At 36.3% G+C, this 14,235-nt stretch overlaps 4 protein-coding genes across 4 annotated transcripts; 1 reads left to right on the plus strand and 3 right to left on the minus strand.

Moving 5' to 3' along the window:
• Positions 1–415: 415 nt before the first annotated feature.
• Positions 416–3,365, minus strand: L201_005847 (uncharacterized protein; the record flags this gene model as incomplete). The annotated part of the gene is made up of 7 exons (XM_066221575.1): positions 416–658; positions 766–954; positions 1,074–1,516; positions 1,640–1,801; positions 1,893–2,115; positions 2,218–2,620; positions 2,698–3,365. 7 exons carry the CDS (start codon positions 3,363–3,365, stop codon positions 416–418), a joined length of 2,331 nt encoding a protein of 776 aa, XP_066077672.1.
• Positions 3,366–4,037: 672 nt separating this feature from the next.
• L201_005848 (uncharacterized protein) lies at positions 4,038–6,749 on the minus strand (the record flags this gene model as incomplete). Its single annotated transcript, XM_066221576.1, has 2 exons — positions 4,038–4,073; positions 4,170–6,749. The coding sequence occupies 2 exons, from the start codon at positions 6,747–6,749 to the stop codon at positions 4,038–4,040; spliced, it is 2,616 nt and encodes an 871-aa protein (XP_066077673.1).
• Positions 6,750–8,239: 1,490 nt separating this feature from the next.
• L201_005849 (uncharacterized protein) lies at positions 8,240–12,208 on the plus strand (the record flags this gene model as incomplete). The annotated part of the gene is made up of 13 exons (XM_066221577.1): positions 8,240–8,527; positions 8,586–8,642; positions 8,699–8,806; positions 8,867–9,154; positions 9,218–9,320; positions 9,374–9,441; positions 9,502–9,765; positions 9,826–10,245; positions 10,302–10,739; positions 10,810–10,932; positions 11,001–11,183; positions 11,244–12,037; positions 12,106–12,208. 13 exons carry the CDS (start codon positions 8,240–8,242, stop codon positions 12,206–12,208), a joined length of 3,237 nt encoding a protein of 1,078 aa, XP_066077674.1.
• A 219-nt stretch (positions 12,209–12,427) lies between these two features.
• L201_005850 (uncharacterized protein) lies at positions 12,428–13,541 on the minus strand (the record flags this gene model as incomplete). The annotated part of the gene is made up of 3 exons (XM_066221578.1): positions 12,428–12,852; positions 12,939–13,026; positions 13,122–13,541. The coding sequence occupies 3 exons, from the start codon at positions 13,539–13,541 to the stop codon at positions 12,428–12,430; spliced, it is 933 nt and encodes a 310-aa protein (XP_066077675.1).
• Positions 13,542–14,235: the final 694 nt, after the last annotated feature.

Here is a 14,235-nt window from a genome sequence, read left to right on the forward strand (position 1 = left end):
TCTATGGAATCCGTGTTGTTTTCTACCTATAGCTATCAATACATTACTATTCTATCACCTTTTCATCATTCCAGCTTGATTTCACGAACTTCTATGGTTCATGAACATCACATGATTTTTCTGTTTCTACCAATAAACCTATTTGTATTTTGCTTTCCCTCCATTCTGTAATATCATTTATCATTATTACATATGTCGCTCACAATTCCACTTTTTCAATGATTCAATTACATTTTCATTTTTTGCATGCATTGTCACAACACACATATCATTTCATATAATATTTGTAGTGTACAGACTGTAACATGCGCAGAACGGTACTGGCAAATTCATTTTTGGAGTGGTTACATATTAACTTCTATGTATATCCATATATACTCAATTCATCTAAATTCTAATTGTGATTTCCAAGTACTTAATCCACTAAATCATCTTCAACTTGATTAACAGATTTATATAAAATAGCTTGAACAACAATTCCAGCTGATATGATCAAAGAAATCAAATCCCATACTGAAAATGGTTGAATTAATTGTGGTTTACCAAACCATCCTGTAAAAATTTTAGTTAAATGTGATAAGAATAATGAGGTGAATAATAAATATGATGTGATTATATGAGATCCAGCGAATGATTTTTGTCTATAATTCAAAATAATCTATACAGTAGATGGTAGTTTTTACCGAATTCAACGCTTTTAATTAGCTCTTTTTTTTTTACCTTACCAGAATTAATGTAGGATTATTTGAGAGACACTTCACTTACCTGACTTGATTGTGTAATTAACCAGAATGAACTTTGAACACTTTTAAATAAATGAATAACATTTAATACAGTCGGGTCATAGTGTGTTGCACCACCAAATCCATGCATGATATCTCGAAATTTCGTTCCAGCTATTATTGATGGTGGTATTGGAGCGAATCGAAATATTGAAAATGTTAATAAAGTAATCTATATTTTGAAGACAATTGATTAGTTTGATTATATATAACACAAATCACGTTAATATAACAACACTGAGAAAAGAAAGTAGATGAATCCTGCAGTATCAAATCAAAAGAATCACTCACCAATATCCTTAATTTGCAATCAAATTTCTTATCTTCCTTATAACTATTCTTTTCTAAAACTGAATTTTCTTTGAACCTTATAGCCACCGGTACCGGTACAGGTATTGAATATTGTGAATTCATCTTTTCAATCATGAATTCAGGTTTTAAGAATAACCAAATTTGTTTCAAAACAATTAAAACAAAACAGATAATGGTAATAACGAATAAAAAAATATAAACAAATTCAAAATTTAATGCTAAAATTACAATATAACAAATTAAATCGACAATAGTTTGTAATATGGTAGTGAGTATTGTAATTCCTGTTGAAGTCTTTCTGGTTATCCAATAATGAAATATAAATGGTGCAGCAATATATCTAAGTAAAACTGATAACGTATGAATAATACCTCTTGCTATAGGACGTGATTCTGGATTGAATGATAATCCTAATAAAGCACCTATTTTAGGTAGTAGAAAATGAATTGAATGTCGAGAAAATTAGCATATAAAATAGTCCAAATAGTAAACAGTTCAGCTTGAGGTTGAGTGATTATGGGATTACGGAGTGTAGCTAAACGTACTGTTAAATTCTTGAGTATCATATTCTACTGCAGAATGAGAATCTTTTACATCCTCATCATCATCATTCCATATATTAGGACCATACATTGAGTTTATAGGAGCTAAAGATAATTTAGCTGGTGAAAGACTTAGATAAGTTATATCCCAATCGAAATTAAAGTCTATATACAGTAGGGATATTTTAGTCAGATTTAGAAGAAATAGCCAAAACAATCACATTAGACATGAAAGCAGAAGTTGAGAGAGACTCACCTGAAATTTCATTTGGTTTCTTATCCTTGATTTGTTCTTTTGAAGGTAACTTGATATAATCTTGTACAACACCTGGAGTTAATCTTGTAGTTAAGAATGGACCATATTTATATTCCTTTTCACCTTTCTCATTTTGTGTTTCAAGTAAATTTTCAAAATGACCATCATGAGAAAAAATTCTATAACAATCTGGAGATGTCCAACGTGATTTAGCACATTGTTGCTATATGATAAAGATTAAAATTATTTGATCATTAGTATTCGTATCTGAATATACAGTAACATGAAATATCCTGAACGAGTATGTGAAAGGAAAGAAACTCACCTTGAAATCTCTTAAAGCATTCATAGCATTTTGAAAATCATTTAAACCATAAATTGAATAATCTTTTGCCATAGTAATCCAAGTTTTTTTAAGTATATAATTTGAAAAAACCTGTTCAGTTATACCATTTTCAGTATCGTAATATGCGTTAGAACTCCAAATTCTTATACGTTCATGTACATTCTGTCCGACACCTGAATGCGAGAGGAAATCTTGTAATTCTTTCGGTCTAGAATCATCAGAAGAATAGGATAATGGGTAAGATTTTGATGAACCGTATGATTCTGTTGGACGCGTGGATTTATGATTATATGTTAAACTTTTATCGATGATAACTCTATTTGAAGGTACGATTTCAAATGTCGCTACTACATGAGAACGATTGTTGTTTACCAATGAGTGTCTATAACGTTATACAAGTATCGAACAATTAGTAAGCTAGTACAGTAAGCTAATCAAAATCCTATCTTATCGACTTACACAATTTCACCTGGTAGATTAACCTTTGCTTTAACGTTGTTCTTTTGTTCAATATCTAAATTTGATAAAGTCATTGACCAAATTTCTTTCCAATCGTTTTGTTTCTGAAATTCTTCAGTTACAGTTTCTGGATCTGATTTCTCGGGTAATTTTATATAACCTTGTTCACCACTTGATCTGATTAAATCATTCTCTTCATACCATTGTCTATAAATTGACATATCGTAATTATCATAAAACTCAGGCTTTACTTTATTAGGATTTGACCATTCTAATAAAATACCTTCTCTAAACCATAATTTAATGATTAAGTCTCCTTCAGGTAAACCTCCATCATCTCCATTTTTACTATTTGTATTTGAAAAAAATGGTTTAACTAGATCAAATTTTGATCCATCTTTTAAACTTGCTTTGTTGGCGTGAACTTTACGATGTGGGAATACGAGTTTATGATATTTCTTATATCCCACTACAGAACCTATTGATATTGAAATCAAAATTACGAGACTTATCAAACCAAGTATGATATTGAATACTAAACGAAAGTTGAATTTGAACCATTTTGTATGTTTACCATGATCTCGATTCTGTTGTTGTCGGTTGGAAGGATATCCAGATGTTTCAAGTAACGGGATTGCAGTTTCTTCCTCGTGTATAGGTAAACTCATGATAAGTAGAACGATTCTCGACTGATTCTCCCCGTACTTTGCTCTTGCCAGGAATCTCACCGACCACTGCTACCCTTATGGTCGATCAATGATGATCTGAAGATAGACTCATGAGTGCACGTAAAGTAAATACTGTACGTCGACACAAATAATATATTGATTATGTATCTTGTTATCTCGGATCAAATATTCGGAGGATTGATTGCGGGATGACGAACACATGCCGGCCGAGAATAACGGATTCATTTCATGAAAAGCAGTGCCTTACTGTGCGGTGATGAAATGGGAGGAAATGCGGAAGTAACCAAGTAAATTTATATTTATATGCTGAATTTGAGAAGGGGATGATAGTATAGAGGGGCAAAAAGATGCGGCCAAATGAATGATTTTGAGCGATTATGAGACAAAAGTCGACGACAAGGTGTAGTCATTGTATACAGGAAGTCTTTTTTGCATAAATTCGTGAACGTAAGGACGTGAGCTAATACAACGTTATCTACAGAGAGGGTCTATTTCTGATTACAGGTTCTAAAAGTAATAAGCAGTTGCAACGAACACCTTAAATATAAGCCTTCCTTGTACCTTCTTGGGGTCTTCAATATCGAGCCAGAGACCCGGTCTCTATGGGTCGATGTCAAAATATTCGGGTACAGAACATGATTTGTCATCATGTTATATGGATGTATTCTGTAACCATCTTTCGAGGTCCTGTTCAATCCGTAACCAGCCAGAGAAACATTAGCTGAATGTACTATTTTGAGATGGATATTTAAATCATAATGGGGAGAAACTCTTTTCACTCACAGCCATTGGTAATCCACTTTTAGGAGGTCTACAACCATTATCCATGCCAGGAGTTAAATCTATTTTACCTCTTAATCTCTTCAATCCGGGTTCTTTTGGATATTTGTCATTTATCATTGAACTTCCAATTACATTTGTTTTAATTGATTTGTCAATATTATAAGGTAAATTCTGTTGTCTTGGTTTTAGTGCATTAGAATGTGATTGATTGGATTTACTGTTGATTGTTGAAGGTAATTGACGTGGAATGAACTGGTCTACACTGCTTTTTCTTCTTGGTATGACATTCCCATTATTCAGATGAGGTCGATCGACAAAAGGTTCCGTAAATATTCGGTTATGGGTGCGAAGTGGTACTATATGAGAAGATCCACCTGTAGATTCCTGAGAAACTTCTCTACTCATATTCGAAGTCAGTCCCGGAGAAGGTTTAGCACCAAATGTGAAAGAATGTTTTTTTATTGGAGTTTGTGGGCCGGCACCTGTATCACTTCTCATTTGGCTATCATGCTCTTCTATAATTTCAGCTTTCCTCATGGGCTGTTCAGGAGAAGGTATGAAAGATCCAAACGAAGTTGATATAGCTAATTGATCAATTGTAGGTGAAGATGCAGAAAGTATATAAGCTGTTGTAGGTGAATATGGAGTGGAGGGTTCTTCCTTCTTCAAGATTCTTGTTGGTGTAGATAAGATCGGATTCGTAGGGGTGATTAAGCCTGGTGAAGGTGGTGTTGTTGAAAATGTCAAAGGAGGTAAAGTAGGAGGATTAGACGGTATATTCAATGAAGGAATATGTAAGGATGGTCTACGTTCTTGTACTGCAGTCAGTCGAGGTGGTGAAGGAAGTGACTGGTGTCTCCTTTCCACTTCATCGATGAAGTTATCTTGTTTCTCTGGTAAATCCATACTAGGTAATATAGCGGTATTTATCATTCTAGGAGAAGACTTGAAACTTTCAAAAGGTGGCAATTTATCTTTATGAGATGGATCGAATGTAGGTGTTATCACGGAATCATCTGAAGTAACTTGACTCGATGTATATAAATCCGTTTCATCATCTTGATTATCCGTTGAATTGATATTGACTTTGAGGGGGGAAGATTGTAATGGAGCTAACCATTGTCCAGAAGCGAATGATATAGGTCTTACAGAGCAGCCATCTTGTTCATCTTTTATAGTTGAATATACACTTGAAAAAGCTGAATGTGGTACAGAAGGTTTACGTGTTCTTGGTTCTTCATTATTCCATTCATTTGTTCTTGAGCCTGGCGTAGGAGAATCTAGAATAGCCGGAAACGACGAGGAATTAGGATAATGACCCAAAGTTTCAAAAGATTTACTTGATAATGGTGTACCAAAGGGTATCGCAGCTGTATGAGGTGGGGTTATAACTATGGTTCCAACCTCAACCGTATCATCTAATGGTGTAGTACTTCTACTTCTACTTGCAGATGATGAAGCTGAAGTTGAGAAAGCGCATGTCGATTGAGAATGGGGAGTTCTCTTAGGTGGAACAGGACCAGATTTCAATTTTGATGGTGCTCTTGGAGAAGTATTTACATATGTATTTGAAGTTGGTTGAAAACCGGAAGATAAAGCTGCAACTTTAGCTCTCCATTCTCGTTCGGCTCTTTTAGCTGATTTGATTGATACTCTTGATGAATGTATTGAGGCAGCCGAAGATAGTAATCCAGAAGATTTCTTATACGGTGATGTAGGTTCCGGACGTAGGTATGCTGGTGTATTGGATAATTTAGGTATAGGTGAATTTCTACCATTACTAGTTATTCGTGAAACTCTTTTTTGTTTATTTGATATTCCCCTTGCTAAAGATGAATTCGCATTGGAAGTAATGGGAGTTTCTGACCTGACTGTATGTGCAAGTGCAGGTGAATTTGATCTTGAAATAGATACAATACCAGCATCTAATTCTTTCTTTTCTACTAAAGCTTCAAATTCTTTGATTGAATTTTTGAGATCAAATTGGCCTAAAGTTTTAAGAGCTTTTACATTATTACCATTAACTCTAGGTAAAGGAGGTAATTCATTATTTTGGATATGCTCAATTTCACTTGTATCTACATCTGGTTTTGATTTCGGACTTGTTCTTCTTTTAGCTGATAACGATCGTATTAACCCTTTAGGTTTTGTGATGGAAGAAGATGATGAGGTAGGGATAATTGGTGCAGAATGTGGAGAATGGTATAGAGTTGGTGAAACGGGTGGTAAAGAATGATGAAATGGATCTGAATCTGGGATTTCACCTGTTGGTGTAGAGATCGAAGAGAGTTGAGGTAAATTAGAATGTTGATTTTGATGAGGAGAATAGATTATCTGAGAGTCAGATTCCAATCTTGAATTTTGTTGACCCATTGTTTCGTTTGATTTCGTATTTTCAATTGTAGGTGGATTACTATGAATATTGGACGATGCAGGTGAGGATGATCGTTCTACAAGTTGACCTTTCTTTGTAAACAGTTTTGATTTGAATGTCATAGGTTCTGGACAATCCGATGATTTGCAAGTGGTAGAGGAAGAAGTTTTGTTATTGTTGAAGAAAGGTGAATTGAACGATTTCATATTTGCAGTGTTTATGTATCTATGTTGTATTTATGTATAAATAATGGATTGGATGGTGAAGTGTGTTTTGATCTGCACAATATGATAGTAATTTCGGAGTAGGCTGGATCTAACTGAACCTTATAATATAGTTGATTGATCGTCCGTTTTAAATGATCAAGTTGGATGTTCCAAAGGTATTTATCGATCTATTTTTTCATGTCTCAAACTGAATCAACATTGAAGTCAGAACCAACTATTTTGATTACAATACTCCACCGAACTCGGGATTTTTTGAGGGTATTTTATTTACCAAATACAGACGATACTTGGTTGATGAATTCTTGAGACATACAATATATGCATGTATATGATTGTATGTTGTTGTACGTTGTGTGTGTTTTAATGATGTTATGTTTAATGAGGTAATGTTTTTCGCGCTGCAGTGTAATCACCGAAAAGGAGAATATTGTAAGTGGGGAAGAAGGTGATCGATTAATTTCAACCTTCTGTTTGATGGTAGATACAGCTCGTGTGTATATTCGTCTGTGTGGATTCTTCTAATCAGGGAGATAGTAGGACAGAAGTGGGGTTACGAGAATCTAGACTTTGATGATGCTTTAAGCTATGAGAATTTGTAGTACATGGAAAGGTATCAGGAGAACGTTAAACTCGTAGTATTGATGGTAGAAAAGGAAACATTCATGGTAGTTTAGCTTATCCATCCATCACTTATTGATAAAAAGGTGATCAAGGTATCCTCAATCAACTCAATAAGGTTTCGATCTCATCATCCATCATTTCCCGAAACATGTCTAGCTACACCTTTTATGTTCCTTTTGAAGCATCGTATCCATGAGATCAGACATGATTTTGTATTAGCGTTGTGTATCGTATTGAAGTGTGTTTCCCATCAGGAATAGGGATCAAGGAAAAGGTTGATTGAGGGACGTGCTTAGTCTGAAACTTGCTGTGTGATTTGATCTATAAGGAAATTATCAGCAATTCTGGAATTGCTTTCTTTCAATCGATGGAGTGGAGTAAGTTGATATTCTTGGTTACATATGGATTTGGATGTGATGGAGGCAAGAGAAGCTAAGTTATGATCAATACAGTGACATCAATATCGTTGACGAGGTGGTGAAGTGTTTGATGTGTGATGGTAGCAAAATGCATTAAAACAATTCAGTTTAGAAAGACGTTAAGATTACATTAATATTCCAACATTAATTTCCGATCATGAAACGCGTGTCTGCAAGCAGGAGTCCACGTGTGATACGCGTCTGGTGTATCATGCACGTTTATTTGGTTCCGATTATATTGTTGTTGTTATGTAATCTCGCGACTGTTTTTACCTGTGCGCTTTGTCTCATCAAGGAGAAACAATAATAACAACAACAACAACAAAATTAGTCAACCATATATTCGAGTTTTATTCATCTGTTTTCTTTTCTCATCTATCTTTACCCGTAACCCATTTCTCACAGTTAGTGTGATATCTCATCGCCAATATGGCACCTACAGCTCCAACTGCTGCCTCATCTTCGAGGTCAAAACCTTTACCGAAAAGATCAGAACTCGTTTCAACCCCAAATCCAACTCCTGCTGTAGGAGGACGAGTAACTAGATTACGAGCTGCTAAAGAATCTACTGCAAATGCCAATACACCTATAGCAGGATCATCAAATGGATTAACTAAACCTAGAACAGTTGTTCAGCCTAGGACACCAGGATTATTAGCTAAAGGAAAAGAAGGGTTAAGGAAAGTTTCTGATAAGATCAATCAAAAAGAAAAAGAGGTAAGCTAATCTGTGTTCGAATGTACGTTAAGGAGCTGACGTAAGTTATCTCTGCTAGGTACCAGCAAAGAAAATACAACGTGTAGCAGAAAGTAATGATTACTCTGATTTACAGGTGAGCTAGTAGGAGAAGTAGGAGAAGCTAGCTGATGTCACTAATCAATGTTACAGGCCTATTTACGTATTCGACCCTCGCCAGCGGATTCGGAAGGACATACATCAAGTCGACCGTATCTTGAGATTCATTCAGAAACAGATGTATTGATGCGAGCACCTTCTGTAAGCTGCATCATGATCTTCGACCAAGAGTGTTAGCTGATAATAAGGCATATTGATCAGGATTCATCACGACATCATATACCTAAACCACCACATATATATTCATTTGATAAAGTTTTCCCTCCAACAACACCACAATCGACTTTCTTTACTACAACAACATTACCATTAGTTGAAAAGCTTTTACAAGGTGAAAATGGTTTATTGTTCGCTTATGGTGTTAGTAATAGTGGTAAAAGTTATACTATACAAGGTGGATCAACATGTTCCTCATTAGACAGGGGTGTGTTGCCAAGGTCAATTGATGTGGTTTTTAACTCTATTGAAGGTCTAGAAAGTAATGCGAATGTAAGACATTTAACTGGTTCTATCGCAATGTCGAAAGTAGCTAATTTTGTTTGATCTTATCAGCTCAAACCTCAAGGTTTGGCCGATGTAGTATTGAGTAATGAAAGGGATGAGCCTATAGTATTGAATGACCCTCTCGCAGCAAACGAACCGAAGATAGACGATAGTAAGCTGCTGCTTAGTTGTGTCTGTAGCAATTCAGCTGACCATGTTTCTCAGGCGTGAAGGTTGATCGGAACTTCTCGTATGCGGTATTCGTGTCATACGCGGAGGTGTATAACGAGAAGGTGAGTTGGCAGAAATTCTGATATTACAACGGAAAGTATACAGCTGATCTTGATTACCAGATTTTCGATTTGCTTGATTCCGCACTTCCATCTACGCCCTCTACCCCAGGCTTATCCAGGAGCAGAATGACCAACACTGGCTTACCAAGAGCGTCTAACACGTACGGCTTTCCTGGAGCTCTCAACTCCTCTTTCAACCTTGCAGCTATGGCCAATGGAGGAGGCGGTGTACTGAAGCGACATGCTTTGTCTCTGAAGAATGATCCTGAAGGTAACGGAAAATACATCGGTGGGTTGAAAGACGTCAGAGTAAGAAGTAGACAGGTGAGTTCAGCTGCTTCTCCGAAAAACAATATATTTAGCTGACATGATTGTTGTTTCCAGGAAGCATTGGCAGTATTCCGTTCCGGTCAAAGTGCACGACAAGTTTTTGGTACAATCGCCAACCGAGAATCATCTCGATCACACGGTATTTTCACGATCAAAGTAGTTCGAATACATAACGGTGCACCTGAAGATCCAGATTCAGCACAAGTATCTAGATTAGCTATAGTTGATCTTGCTGGATCGGAACGAACGAGAAATACCCAGACTACAGGGGATAGATTGAAAGAAGCTGGAAATATCAATAAATCACTCATGGTCCTAGGTCAGTGTCTCGAAGTTTTGAGAGCAAATCAACAGAAAATGAGTGGTGGCAATGCGAATGGTGCCTCTATCAAAAAGAAACTTGCAGTAGTGCCTTTCAGACATTCGAAATTAACGGAAGTCTTCCAGAATTTCTTTGTTGGTGATGGAAGAGCGGTAAGCTAATTTGTTCGTGACATTGTCCATGCATCAGCTTACACATTTTTTCGTAGGTGATCATCGTCAATGTCAACCCATATGATACGGGATTCGATGAGAATTCCCACGTCATGCGATTTTCAGCCATAGCAAGAGAAATACAAACTACAGCTTCGAACAAAGTTGGATTCCCATTATTGAAACGACAAATCAGTACCCAATTCTCCGCTCTCAAAAATGCTGTCAGTGGTGGACATGGTCACAATCCTATGAAAATCAAAGTGACTGTTCCAGTCTTACCTAAACCTGAGGAGAAACCTACTAGTAAAACAACAGGATTAGAAGCAGGAGGAAAGAAATTAGCTATGGACAGAGAGAGTCAAGGATTCGTAATGGTTGAAGAGGAATTAGAAGTTGTTGAAGAAAGTGAAGAAGGTGAAAGTGATGAAGAAGATGGTAAGGACGCTTTAGTGGAGTACTTATTTGAGCAGTTGAAGGAAATGAAAACGAGGGTAAGCTAATTAGTTCCAATCTCGGAAGCTTGTATAAGCTAATTAATGAAATTTTGGCTTATACGAGTAGCTTTACGAATCTGAGATGAGAAATGCCGCTATAGAAGTTGAAGTGAGAGAAGAAGTGGCTAAAGAAATGCAAGAATCGTTACAGAAGATACATGAAGATTTCGGTCGCCAGCTCAATCAACAGGTACGTAGGATGATAGCTGATTGCTTCCTTTCCGTATAGCAGCCATTAATATAACTTAATGTGTATAGGTCGCTGCCAACGAGCTCAAAACTGATAGAAAGATCGATATCGTAACTCGAACCATGACACCTGCCGTTCATCGGATTGCACCATTCCATCCAAGCTCAGCATCATCCTCCAGAATCGGCGAAGAGAGTCAAGATATCTCTATGGACGATGCAAGTTTTGAATCCGCTATTGATGCTTCCTTGGTGAGCTGTATTGTTATTGAGTAAATTACAACCACAGCTGACATCATTCATTTTCCATAGATGACTTCTGGCGACGATTCTGTCATGACCCAAGAGTCCGATCCTTTCGTCGTAAAATCATCTGGTTTACCTCAAATAACCTTGACACGGGATTCGTTTGAGCCGGTTAAACTTCCCACAGTGGTCTCTTCCCCTTCTTCAACCAGAAAGGCGGATACTAGTGCAGGAGCCGATACCACTCTGGATGAGGACGAAGACGAAGAGATTGAAACTACAAAAGAAGAAATCTCGCTAGAATCAGAAGTGGGAGACAGCGATGTGGAAGCTGTCAAACCAGTCACGATAGTGATTAGTTCGGATGAAGAAAGTGTATTAGATACCGACGAAGACGAAGATGAAGATGAGTTAGACGAGGACGATGATGATGTTGATGATGATGATGAGGAGGAGGAGGAAGTAGAAGATGCAGATGAGGAAGAAGTCGATTCTGATGAATCAGCATTCACGTTATCTGATGAAGAAGTTGAAGATGACGAGGATGACGGTGATAGCGATAATTCATCGGCTGTCGGAAGAGCTTCAAGTAGGAGAAGAACGACTGGGTCACCTAAGAAACCAAGTAGAAGTTTATCACCTGTCAAAAAACTTACAACTACAGCCAAAGGTACACCAGCCAGAAAGACACCTGTGAAGAAGTCTATAATGACACCCGCCAACAAAGATTCACCAATAACAAAAACACCCCTACCTCTTACACCTGGACCTTTGAGCGAAAGAGTTAGTCAACTACAATTATCTGAAAATGACGAAGATGATGATGATATACCTATAAAAACAACTACTAAGAAGAAAAGGTGAGTTCAGCTATGTGGATTTGTGATTGCAAGCGCTATAGCTAATGGAAATGTTACATCTCAAATAGAACATTGGGTAAAAAGATAGTTACTGAAGATGAAATGATCAATGCTGATAATGCTAGAATTAGTGTAGCTGGAGCTGAAGTAAGAAGGATGGTTAGGGGTTGATCAGTTTCGGGAAATAGGAATTATTGATACTACTTTTTGGTATGGGACAGTGATTTGACGATAGATGTATATATACCAGAATCGATTTTTGTAACATATGACATGTTTTGTATACATAAATATTATGCAAGTCCATGTGAGGTTATTTACAGGTACAGGGGATATAATTTATCTGCACTAATCTTTAATCGAAAGATCCGATACTCTAATACACAACTACTATGGTTTCCTAGCAGTAACAATCAAAGCTACCGAAGTAATCTTAACAGGACCTTTACCTTGTTCTCTTATAAGTAAATCTTCGATTTTTTCAAAAACTTTCCAACCTAATTCTCTTTGTTCAGAACCCCATTTTGAAGTAACAATTTTAACCACATGATGCATTTTTCTTGACATTTCAGCTGCTGATTCAGCCGTTTGAGTGAATTCATAAGGTTCAATTTTGATATCTTTCATACCTTTTGATTCTAATGTTTGTTTTAACCATTGTGGATGCATCCAATTTCCACCTGGTGGAGGAGGATTTGGATTAAATGGATAATTCGGTAAAAGTGCTATGGCATGTTGTAATAAATGGAATGGACCTGAATATGCCCATGTTGAAAATCCCAATACTCCATTAGGTTTAAGGACTCTGATTGATTCTGGAAATCAACAGGAATTACAAAAAGTAAAGTCAATAATATTTTCTTTGATGGATACTAGTGATATTTATAACTCATCTACTCACCTTCAAGACCTTTTATGGGATCTGATAAGAGGAAATATAAGAAATTGCCGAATAGATAATCGAATGTGTTATCAGGTTTATGCAAAGCCTAATGTCCATATCAAAATATACAAGTTAGTCAGGTTTGTATCGTCAAGTAATTCATGTTCATGATCAGAAGAGAAAAAAAAAGAGCAGACTTACTACTCCATCTAATTTTTCAATTTCAGTTACATTTGACCAACCTTCGAAAGTTTGTTGACGTTTTTCTAATTCACTTAATAAGGAATCATCATGATCACCTAATAAAATTTGATATCTATCTAAAGGTTTATTGGATATTTTTAATAAATGTTCAATTAACTGTGAAGTAACTTGACCTAAACCTGCACCTTCATCAAACACTTTTATAATCTCTCCATCATGACCTTTATCACTGGTTACACTTGGTGTAGAAGAAGAAGAAGGAATTAAACCAGAATGAGAAGATAATTTAGGTTGTATTGAAATTATACCTGATTGTTCTAACAATTTCAACCCAGCTGGTTTCGTTACTTCTTCAGTACCTAGATAATATTCTAATGATGAAGCTTCTAACCATTCTTGTGGATTCCATTTAGACATTTTTGGATAAAATCTTTGATGTTGACTTGTTCCCCTTGTAAAAATATCCAGTTAAGAGGTTATTATTGTATTTTTATGGTTTTAAGAGGTCCTACCTATGAATACTTGAGCCTGAGTAAGATGATAAATATGTCGTGTGTTATTGAAAGGAGAGACATCGTTTTTGATGCATTCACATCGTCAGTATATATACATGTTTTGGATCATTCATCTAGACTTGAATATATTCAGATAAGATAGATGTTGTCAATATAATACCAATATGAAAGTAGTGGTCCGATTTAATCTTTGATGAGTTATACCCGAGATGAACGAATGAGTAATACACCTGATACACCTAATACACCTAATACACCTTAACTCCGTGGAGATAAAGCCATAACCCCGAGAGAAAGCCGAACAGCCGAACAATCTCAAGCCTTATCACCGAAAAAGGTTCTACTACTCGTACTGTATGTAGATCTAGTACTCGAGTACAGTATATTATGGGTATCAGGTTTACAGGCTTCAGCTTCCAAAATACATGCAGTATATATCCTCATCGTATCTCATCTGACTGTACCCGCGTTCTATAGTTATCACTTATCTTGTCATTTCGATTGACTTGGATTTACACTGATTGATCAAATTGTCTGGGCATTTTCTCTACAATGTTTTTATTCTGTCATATGCTGTTCAGCTCAGTAGTTAGCGG

The sequence above is a fragment of the Kwoniella dendrophila genome, chromosome 7, assembly GCF_036810415.1.
Source record: "Kwoniella dendrophila CBS 6074 chromosome 7, complete sequence".
NCBI lineage: Eukaryota > Fungi > Basidiomycota > Tremellomycetes > Tremellales > Cryptococcaceae > Kwoniella > Kwoniella dendrophila.